This window comes from Eumetopias jubatus, unplaced genomic scaffold, assembly GCF_037043125.1.
Source record: "Eumetopias jubatus isolate StellerSeaLion01/CBP00866 unplaced genomic scaffold, mEumJub1_p1.0 scaffold_3, whole genome shotgun sequence".
Classification (NCBI taxonomy): Eukaryota; Metazoa; Chordata; class Mammalia; order Carnivora; family Otariidae; genus Eumetopias; species Eumetopias jubatus.
In genome coordinates, this window is record NW_028274809.1 from 136,750,789 (window position 1) to 136,762,498 (window position 11,710).

The 11,710-nt window shown below is 40.6% G+C and overlaps 1 protein-coding gene across 1 annotated transcript in view; it reads left to right on the forward strand.

Moving 5' to 3' along the window:
• SUCLA2 (succinate-CoA ligase ADP-forming subunit beta) overlaps positions 1–806 on the forward strand; it is a 45,967-nt gene extending 45,161 nt beyond the window's left edge. The window contains exon 11 of the mRNA XM_028106321.2: positions 4–806. Coding sequence (XP_027962122.1) covers positions 4–78 — 75 coding nt within the window. The 3' untranslated portion in view covers positions 79–806. The remainder of the gene's footprint in view (positions 1–3) is intronic.
• Positions 807–11,710: the final 10,904 nt, after the last annotated feature.

Consider the following 11,710-nt stretch of genomic DNA (forward strand, 5'->3'; position numbering starts at 1 on the left):
CAGGTTGTAAAGCTCTCTGAAATAGTGACCTTAGCCAAGCAAGCCCAGGTGGATGTGAAATTTCAGTTGCCAATCTGATCCGAGAACCTAGTGGATGGCTGAAGGTGTTAAATGTGCTGTAATCATTAAAAATCCTGTGTTCTGTATTATTATTGTTCCTTTTCTCTTTAGCGTTCCTTTTCTCTTAGTGGGGATTGTAATTGCCAGCTAGGCACAAAAACTTTCAAAAGTATTTGGTCTGCATTTAATTCTACTGTTCAGAGTGGGCTGTTTGTATAAAGAATGTATAATGCAGTGATCTAGTTTCTTTTATTGCAGCTTTCTTTTTCACTTCTATAGACTGTCACTTGCAATATGCCAGTTTATTGTTAGATTCAACATTCTTCGTTGATAAGAGTCCTATGAATAAAATAAATATGAAGATAAAGCTTTATTCTTTAGTGTTAGAAATATATTATATCTAATAACTAGCCTCATTAGTAGAGCAATGTATTAAAACAATGTTTTATATAAGAAGTGTTTATCTTCAACACCAAATACCTATCTAAATATATCAATTACTATTTATAAAAAGAGCTTTCAAACACTCCCAAGAATATTCTTTTAAGTATGTCAGTGAAGTAACTTGTTATTTGAACATTGTTTTAATCATTATAAAACACTGATTACTGTAAGTCTTCTTGATCCTGTGGTATTGATAAGAACCGGTAGGTTTGTATCAAATAAAGGTATATTCACTAAGGACTTGGCAGACAAAATTAACAATGTCAACTTAAGTTAATAAAAATCTCCCAGTGTGACTCAGATTAATGTTTTTTCTTTTTTCTAAGTAAACACAGTGGATGGTGATGTGTTCATCATTGCACTAAATATCTTCAAGGAACCGATTTGTAGATCATGTACTGGGGGCATGACATTACATACTATGGAGCTACCTACAGATACTTCCCTTGAATTCTGATGTTTATGTGTGTACCTTCTGGTACCTTCTTTAAAAAAAAAACATGTTTTCCTTTGTGTCCCTCTGTGTGTGTATGTATTAATCTTTTGTTCACTACTCAGAACAGTTGATATTTAACTATTAATAGTGTTAATACCATGGAAGGAAATACCAGCCAGGTGGTAGGCTATGTAACCGTACTGATGAATATGAGAATTTTTACCTGTTTTGATGTTCTTAACGTGTGATCAGATATATATATACCATGACAGGTCGCATAGCATAGTGATTATGAGCACAGAATTTGACAGGTCTGGTTAGTACTTGGATGGGAGCACAGAATTTGAAAGCGGGTCTGTCTGGTTTGAATCCTCACTACTTACTATCTGTATGAGTTTGGATGAGTTTTTAAATTTCAGTGTATCTGTTTCCTTAGCTCCTTTCTCATCTTGACTAGAATTATTTGGTGGGGAGAGGGAGATAGAGAAGGACAGCAGGCGATGGAGGGGGAGGAGGAAAGAGGAAGAGAGACATTCTATAAAGAGACTATATAAAATATATATTTAAACCAACTATACCTATATCATTATCTAACTATCAATCTGCCCATCCTGCTCATATATTAAAATACTAAATTAGAGCAATTAAACCATTGAAAATTGTGATAAAGTTATAATTAAAAGTCCAAGACTTTGGCTTTTAATTGAAAAAAAAATTCCAAAAATTGCCAGCCAATGACGAACTCAGAAAAGATCGGCATTTTGTATTAGTTGGGGTCCTAGTCAGGAATTTAAAACAATGCTTGGTATTTTGGGGAGGATACCAATACAGGCTATTGGTAATACTAGTGTTTCAGTTACCTATTCTTGCATACTAGATTACCCTAAAACTAGGTGATTTTCAAACAACATTTATTATCTCATAGTTTCTGTGGGTCGGAAATTTGGAAGCAGTTTAGACAGGTGGTGGTTTTGGTGCCACAGTCATTTGAAGGCTTGACTAGGGCTGGAGGACCTACTTCCAAGATGGCTCTCTCAGATGGCTGTTGGCCAAAAGCCTCAGTTTCTCCCCATGTGGGCCTGTCGACAGGGCTGCTTGAATATCCTTGTGCCATGTCAGCTGGCTTCCCCCAGAGCCAGTGATCCAAGGGAATGAGGGAGGAGTGACATTGCCTTTTGTGTTCTCATTTCATTGTCACTTATGCCTCGCTTTTTGTTAGACGTGACTCACTGAGTCCAGGCCACAAGAGAGGGGAATTCAGTTCCATTCTTGAAGGGGGAAGTATCAGAGTTTGTGGACGTATTTTAAAACCATCACAACTCATGTTTGGAAACTGAAAGAGCAAACTGGATGCTGAGTTAACTCAGAGATTAGTAACTGCTAAGACTGAGGTAGTAGGGAGAATCTGGGAGCCGGGAGGACTTCCGTTGCTTGCAGCCCTGAGGAGGAGAGTGCCTTGGCTTCAGTGGTGGGCCCAGGAAAACTACAAGAACATTTATCAGGGAAGGCAAGGAAAGAATGTTTCCAAGGTTAGAGTGATCAGTGGTGTCGAATCCAGATAAGTCAAAAAACATAAGGACCAAAAAGTGTTTAGTGGAATTGAAACAGCACGTAACAACTTGGTAAGAGTGATGGTGGTATAGCTGTGGGCAGGAAGTGGGAGTTCTGTGGAGAATGGATAGCGAAAACAACCTCCTCCTGGCCGTGTAGACACCCTCCCACTGCAGCCCCCAAGCATCCATTCACCCTTGAATATTCTTTTTACAGGCTTGATACTTCTGTCCCTACAGCCCTGCCTGCTTCCTGGGGGTGGGGGTGGGGAGCCTACTTTAACATTTGAATTTTCTCCTTTACAGTTGAATACATCCATCTGAGCAACTCCACTTTCTGCATAGAATATAACTAATTTTGACTATGATAACAGCTTGCAGAAGAACCCAGGACACCAAGACTAATAGATATTCATACTTTGTACCAGATGGGGTTTTAGAAAAACCACATGTTAAGGGGGAAAACATGTAAAAAAAAAACAAAACAGAAAAACAGGGAGGTAGGGAAGAAAGAAAAGAAGGTAAGAAGAAGGAAGGAAGGCAAGCAGGAATGAAGGCAAGCAGGCAGGTTGTACAACCCCAGCAATCCCAGCAGGACACTGAAGCTTTTAATACTTTTTAAATACTTTGGTGAGTTTTTCTGTCTGGCGACGAATTCTATTTAAAGAAATTTTAAGATCGTGGGCATAAATGTTAGCAGGCTGGGGGCCAGGTGTGCTATAATTACAGTCATGTTCTTTTGTCCTGTTGAAATGTAAGGGAGTGAGATAGGACCTGTGGAAAAATCAATTTTCAGATTCGTGTGATTTATTGTGTGGTAGTAAAAAATCGAAATAAGATTTAGAGGTTTACACTATAAAATGAGGAAAGGCAAAAGGTTGGTAAATCAGTTTTTGTCTAAAATGTGATTTAAAACGAAGAGGTGAAAGTGAAGGGATAAAATAGTAATTATTTAAGTGACAGCCGGAGAGAGGACTGGAGAAGGGAGGGCTGTGCCGAGCCAGAGGGACTTGAGATAATAAAGCTACAGTGTCTTCGAGTGCCAGGATTTTGCCCCCTGTCTGAATGTTCTCAGCATTGAAGCTATGGCAGTCTTTGTTCTCTTTTTCAAAAATTTTGCTCTGTCGGCTTCTTTTTCCACTTTGAGGAAATTTGAGTATCTTTGTTATTCATGACTTTGCCTCACAAGGAGATAAGACTATGAACAACTTTTGTTTCTTCACAAGTAACCAGCTTCTTTCTATTTTTCATTTCTTCCAATCTTGTGTGTATACATTGTTTTCCTGCGCATTGCCACCTTTTCATGGTTTGTGGGGAGGGAGCCCCGCCATGTGTGTCACCCCCACTTGTCTTTCTTCACTTGATAACTGTCACTGGTTGTGCGGTCAGCAGCAAACTTCGTCCGTAAGCAGCCATCCTGGGACATGAAACTGGAAGGGCTGATCCACCAGGATCCAGTTGGTTACTTCCCAAAGGAGTTTGGTTTGCCCTCCACATCACCTCCTGTTATTCCATCATTACTGTTTTCATGCCTTTGGCTTTAGCCTTTACGTTCCCTACATGAACAGGCAGATATGTGAGGACTCTTGGACTTCACCTTACCCTGTCCGTTAAGCGGAATAATGGCCCCTTCACAGATATCCACACCTCCCTGGAAACTATGTATATGTCACATTACATGGAAAAGGGGCTTTGCAGATGTGATTAAGACTATGTGGACCTTAAAATAGGGAGATTGTCCTGGATTATCCCCAAACGCCTTTTTTGGGCTTCTATAACAAAATACTGTAGAATGGGTGGCTTATAAGCAACAGAAATTTATTTCTCTCGGTTCTGGAGGCTGGGAAGCCTACGATCTCAAGGCACTGGCAGATTCAGTGTCTGGTGAGAGCCCGCTTCCTGGTGGATGGGCCATGCCTTCTCACTGTGTCCTCACCTGGTAGAAGGAGCTAAGGAGCTCTGTGAGGTCTCTTAAAAGAGCACTAATCCCATTCATGAGGGCTCCACCCTCTAGATCTGAGCATCTCCCAAAGGCCCCATCTCCTGATATTATCCGTATTGGGCATCAGGTTTCAGTGTAGGAATTTTGGAGGGACAAATAGTGTTAAAGCAAGGCCCAATCTAATCACATGAATCCTTAAAAACTGCATTTTTTAAATGTTAAAAACAACATCCAACTGGAGGCAAGAGAGGTGGCTAAAGGGGAAGTTGAGAGGTTCCAATGTGAGAATTCAATATACAGTTGCTGCTTCTGAGGTGTAGGAGTCCATGTGCAAGGACCACAGAGAGGCCTTTAACTGAGGGCAGCCCTCAGCTGACAGGCAGCAAGGAAATGGAGATCTCAGTCCTACAGCCAAAAGGAATTAGATGTTGCTAACAATTGGAAGTGGCTTTTTTCCAGATGACCAGAGAAACCAGACAAGCCTATCTGGACTTCTGATCCACAGAACTGTGAGATAATAAATTTGTGTTGTTCTAGGCTGCTAAGTTGGTGGTAATTTGTTATAGCAGCAATAGGAAACTTAATATACTAACATCCATACTACTGTATATTAGTTATAAAAGCCAAACTGAGGTCTCTCAAACTGAGGTGAAGGGCCATTTTGTAAAAATTAGAAATTTAAAATTTTATAATCTGTCATGGACTAATTTTTTTTTGAAGATATATTTATTTGAGAGAGCGGGAATGAGAGAAAGAGAGAGAGAAAGAGTACATGAGAGGGGGGAGGGTTAGAGGGAGAAGCAGGCTCCTCGCTGAGTGGGGAGCCCAATGTGGGACTCGATTCCGGGGCTCCAGGATCATGACCTGAGCCGAAGGCAGTCGCCTAACCAACTGAGCCACCCAGGTGCCCCTGGACTAATTCTTTTATAAAATACAATCAAAACAATTACAAGAAATGATTTTTTTTAAAAAAAGCATACAAAATATGAGCTCCAATTTTATTTTTATTCAACAGCATAAAACTTCAAATTGCTATAAAAGTTTCTAGATGCTAACTCTTTTTTTGAAAGATTTTATTTATTTGACAGAGACACAGCGAGAGGGAACACAAGCAGAGGGAGTGGGAGAGGGAGAAGCAGGCCTCCCGCGGAGCAGGGAGCCCGATGCGGGGCTCAATCCCAGGACCCTGGGATCATGACCTGAGCCAAAGGCAGACACTTAACGACTGAGCCACCCAGGCTCCCCTAGATGCTAACTCTTTACCTGCTTATCTCTTGCAGATTTGTGAACTGTGGATCGGATCAGCGTCAGTCCACAGATTACATTTTGCGTAGGACTGAGAAAAGCTCCATCACATCCAGTTGTGAGGATGTGAACATAAAAATTGGAAGTAGGATGTAAACAAACATCTAGTGTTGAGAGGCTCAGCCTTGAATAGTTTCTAGTCAATATGATGGTACTCATAGCTTTGTAAATTTGGGAAGCAATTGCCATCAATCAGCAAAGCCACAGACTGCTGTGTGTCCTGGAGTCCAGTCAATGCTAATCCAGAAAATCAGTTGAGCAAATTGCGGTATGCAGGGAGAGGGCCAGGAGTAGTCTAGCTTCATGTCTGGTTTGTATGTTGCTAATTTGCACACTAACATCATCAATGTCTTTGGTAGGAGTTGACTGATGACTAGTTGAGACCTTGCAATCCTGCAGTTCAGGGTGACAGTTCCAGGGTGATGGGATAGATGTTTTGTAATAAGGAAACTAGAGACAAACATTGAATGGTTCAGGATTATTCCTATGGTCAGTTCTAAAAGCAGAAAAGCATCTTTTTCTTCTGTTTCTGATATATGTATTTGATGAAACTAGCCTCATTTTAGAAAAAAAGACCTTTGTTTCAGTGAAAATGATACATACTCATTGTAAAAAATAAAAACCTCATTGAGACAGAAAGTACCAAGACAAGTAAGACTCATTTGCAACCGCACAACCCAGAGATAACACCTGTTAACAGTTTGGAAAATATTCTTTGTCTTCTCTATGTCTGAGCATATGTGCACAGATAAATGAATATACTTTTACGTAAGTGGATCAAAGTCTAGATACTGTGCTATTCTTCAGTAAACACTTAGGTATCTTTCCATCATGTCCAATATAAGTCTACATCATTTTTAATGACTGCACACACACGAGAATGTATGTACCATTGTCTTACATACCCAGTCTTACACTATTGACCTTGTTTCCTACATTTTCAACATTCTAAATAGAAGAGGAGAACGCCCTGGTGCATAAATTCTCCTTCGGATAAAAACCTTTGAGTGGATTAGCTGTGTCAAAGCAGAACTATACTTAACATTCTCATGACAGTCACTGAGCAGCTGCTTTGCTGCAAGTCTGTCCTGGTTAGTTTCCCACTCACAGTGTATAACAGTTTTTCCACGCCTTTGACAACAGTGTGTTGCTAATTCCAACGGGCAAAAGACGTGTCTTCCCTGTTTAATGCTGATGAGGTTTCATCTGTTTACTAATCATTTGTGCAGGAGCACATGTGTGTAACTTCCATTTCAGTATTTTCTATTGACTTCATTCTAATTGATATTTAAGAACTTTTTGCATATTTGAGATTAGCCATTTGTCTATAATATATTATGTATTTTATCATATGTAATTTTTTAAAAATCATGGTAAGAACACGAGATCTAGCCCCTTAGCAAATTTTAAAGTGCACATACAGTATTGTTTACTATAAGCACGGTGTTGTGCAGCAGGTGTCTAGAACTTACCCATCTTGCATAACTGACACTTCATACCCATTGAATAGCAACTCCTCATTTTCCCCTCCCCCAGCCCCTGGCAACCACCATTCTAATCTGTTTCTATGACTTTGACTTTTATTTTTTTTTAAGATTTTATTTATTTATTTGGCAGAGAGAGAGAGAACACAAGCAGGGGGAGCAGCAGAGGGAGAGGGAGAAACAGGCTTCCCGCTGAGCAGGGAGCCCGATGTGGGGCTCAATCCCAGGACTCTGGGATCATGACCTGAACCAAAGGCAGACATTTAACCGACTGTATTTATCCTTCACAGGTGTAATTTTCAATATAACAAAGTGTACCAATATTTATAGTTTCTGGTTTTCATGATATAGTTTGAAAGGCTTAATTTTGGTGTTAGTTCTGAGCTTGAGTTATGAATGCAGAGCACATGATCACTGGTTGACCTCTGACCTAGAGCCAGGCAATCAGAGGCTCCTCACCTGCTCCCCATCCTTGGAATGCACCTTCCGCCCTGCCAGCCCTTCCCACAGCTGGAGCCATTTTCAAGGACGCCGCCTTGAGAGAGACGCATGTAGTCGAGACCTGGACCACATGCTGGGACTGAACCCAATGCAGGTCTCTAGGTAAGCTTTCAAGACCTGGCGGGCGGATGTGGACATCTACTTGTCTCTCGGTTGCCCAAGAGGAGCCTTGGAAGTAACTTCTCTTGCTTATGGAGACGGCCACGTACCAGTCTGGAGTGGCCTTCCCCTTTCTTCAGGTTCTCCTTATCACTCTGTTTGGGAGTAAGTTTTTGAACCAACATTTACTCTGGGAGGGATGCTGAAGAGTAATAGCCAAAGGAGCAGTTTAAACAAATTGGTCATGGCTTTCTTAGAAAGTGTGGTTCAACTGACATGGACCATTTTTTCAGCTTGTGAGAGCCTTTTCATTATGAGTCAACCTTTTAAATTCCGTTGACTTAAGTTGCCCAGGCTGTCAGTTCTCATGTGTTTGGTATCCTAAGTCAGTGTGAAATCAGTGAAATATTCCAACTCACGGAGACCGTTGAACAGATAAGGAGCTGTATCTGACTCCTCTTCTGGCCGACCTTGCATTCCTGACCTTTGGTGCCTGTTCTGGCTCCTTTCCCTGGGGTTCAGCCCTATGGTTAAATTCTCCCCTTGATGCCTGTTCTGGTGTACTTGACTGTACTGAGATCAGTTGCTTGGCTGAGCATTAATGCTACAACAGACAAATGTTATTTTTATGGTACAGCACTTAGCCTAGTGCCCATCTTATGGAGGTATCATTGTTGATGACGCAGTGTAGTGAGGAGATTCAAAAATTGACATCCCGTTTTAGATTGTCACTGTGGTACCAGGTGATTAAACTTCTAGCAGTACCATTCAACCTGCTTACTTGAGCAGGGTTTGGCAAACCAGTCATTTAGGGGACTTGTGAAAGAAATCCCATTTGAAGGAAGTCCGTTATTGTGAAATTTCCTCACTGAGAAAAGGGTTGAAATCCAGGCTAGTTCTGAGATGAGGAAGTTCTATTTAAAAAAAAGAAATCAAAAGGATCCATTGTTCCTCAAGTTAACATAATTAAAAATTCAGTATCATGCAGAGAAATGGGCTACCCAGTACCAAGAATCCTATGAAGTTAATGGCAGTTAAACATGGGCCAGGTAATTGCCATTGTAGGGGCCAAGGGCAGGCTGCCCCAAAATGTGCCGCCTTGGCATATTATTTTAAATAAAAGTTACTTAAGAAACAGCCAGTGCAGACACTCAGACCTGCCTTTGTCCCTCTGAAAGGAAAAAATCAATTTCCCATATGAAAGGGACCCTCCCTGAACTAAGTAAAAAGATCTCCTTATCACCAGAGATAGGAACTTTAAAGCCAAGAAAGATATAGAAACAAACCTTGTTACTTTTTTGTTTTAGCGACCTACTACCTCAGCCCAAATTCTGCGTAGATTTCCTTACTAATTAAAGCTCCCAAATATCCATTTTCTTTATCCTGTCAATTCCTCACAAATTTATTTTCTCTTTGTCTAAAATGTGTAAAAACTGCCTGCCTTGGTTATTTCTTTAGGTTTCAGTTTCATTATTGGGGCTCCATGCACATGTAAGAAAACTTTGGCTTTTATTCCTGTTACTCTGTCTCATGTAAATTTAATTCTCAGTCCAGCTGGAAGATTGAAGGATAGAGGAAGAATTTTTCCTTCCCTACAACATGCATTTGGTTTGCTTAACAGTAAATGGTCGACAGGCTGTAGGGCAAAGCCTGTTTAGAGTATGAGTAGTTTTTGCATTAGTTGATCAGTTACGCTGTAGTCACATACTTTCTGAAATATGTGTGTCAAGGACAAAAATTTCCTACTTGATGCCCACTTTTGGCTTCTGTTTTTTTTGGCAGCTGTAAAATACGTAAGCAGTAAGATCTTTTTTTGCTGTCTCAGCTTACCTAGTCCAGTGGTTCCCAAATTTTGGTGTAAATTAAACAAATCTTTCGGCCGCCTGTTAGGCAGGTGGTTTCCTAGGTCTCCTACCCAGAGATTCTAATGCAGGAGACCTGGCAACATCCATGTTTAATACATTCCTCAGTTGATTCTAATGCAGGTGGTCCTTTGAAAAACAATGGATTGGGGCAAAGGGTAGGAGAAAATGAGTTGATATTGTTTTATGCATCTACTGTGCACCAGACTTACTCATGCCGGGATACCTCATTTTGGTGGTTCCCTCCCAAACCTCAAATTCTCTGTCCCCCTGCTCTAGAAATAATATACGTCTGTGTTAGAATCTATATCTAGGGAATTGTTCCCTTGATTTAAAGCTCTCTATTGTCCTTTAGATACCATTTTATACCTAGCATAATGCTATTGAAAGTGCCAGTCTCTGAAGTGATTTGTTACTGATTTGCAACCAGGTAAGGATCTTGTGCCAGGATGTAAGTTATTTACATCACTAAGCACACAGTGTAGCTCACCTGATAGATACTTTTGTCTCGGCAGCCAGATTTTTCCAATGAAGGAAGCTTCAGTGTTTTGATTTATGTGCTGGTGTAAGTTCTTAATTTTTCACACACTGGTAACAAATGGATTCAGGGACCACACTTTGAGTAGTGCTGCCTTAACAGACACTTGAGCCTTGAGGGGGTAAAAACAGAACAGCTTTAAGTGAAGAGCTAAAGACTCTGAGTGGAAAAGCTCCCGAGAGACAACATTGGAAGTACCAAATACCAGCTCTATTTCACCAGGCCTGGCTTTTGTAAAAGCTCCAAAACTCACGCCCTGTGATTAGCTGTTTCTTTTTCCTGCCTAGGCTGTTACCAACCACCGCCCCCCCCCCCCCCGCCCCTGCCGTGGAGGTGGCAAGGAGAAGAGAAGCCCAAATACATTGCCTAGAAAAGAGGGCTAATTTAATCTGCAAGTCCTGGATTGACTGTGAAATCTGTTTGAGGATGGAAGTGTAGACTAGTAAAATGTTTCCCTCAAAGAACTTGAAGCTGAGTTTTTGTTGGGACTCTCATGGATAATTTTGAACATCACTTTAGAAGAAACATCCTTGATATCACTATTGCATTTACTGTTACTTTATGTAGATTAAATTGCTTCACTTCAGTTGTTCAATCTAAATGGGAATACTTGATAATAAGTAACTGAAAGGATTGCTAAGGTCTCTTCTAACTGAAAGATTCTGTGATTCAAGAATTCTTTCACCTACACAATTATTTCAGGTATCTACTTCCAGTATTCAGTTCATTCAACAAATATTAATTGAGCACCTCCTATGTGCCATACAAGGTATTGGGGTACCCTGGTATATACAGTGATAGATAAGAGGCATGATCTCTCATGGTGTTCATAATGTAGCTGGGGAGATAGACATGCAATGAAATCAAAATAAGCATAAGAATGAGCATAGAACTAAATGTGAACCTAGTGAGAAAAGAGATGACAGTTTAATGGTTGTCAGATATAGATTTCAGTTCAACTGAATGCAGCAGATGGTTTTTTAGTATGTACTTTGTACCAGACACTGTGCTGAGTATTAGAGACACAGAGATGGGCAGGAGAACATTCCTGACTGCAGAGGACCTCAATCCCATTTGATTTTGTTGGTTGATTTGTGTAGGCTTGACTATTTTATTGGCTTTTCGTTCCATACTCTTAGGTAGGACTTCCTGGTATCCATTTGTCTGAGGATGTGGAGCTGCCTTTCTGGGTTTGTGAATTTGACCTGAAGAAAATCGTATTTACATGATTATGGCTTTGGAACTCCCAGCTGAGCTGCTGAACTTACACAGACTCAGCAGAGCTGAGAATTATTATTGAACACCTACCACAAAATTGTAGTCTTTGAGTCAAAGTGATCACAGCGTATGTTCATTCCTTTATTCAACGCATCTGAGTTCCTTCTATGTGCCAGGCACTGTTCTGGGCACAGGTGGGGACATAAGTGAACAAAGCAATACGAGTCCCTGCCCACTTACATTCCTTTCAACTTAAACATTTTCTTTTTTG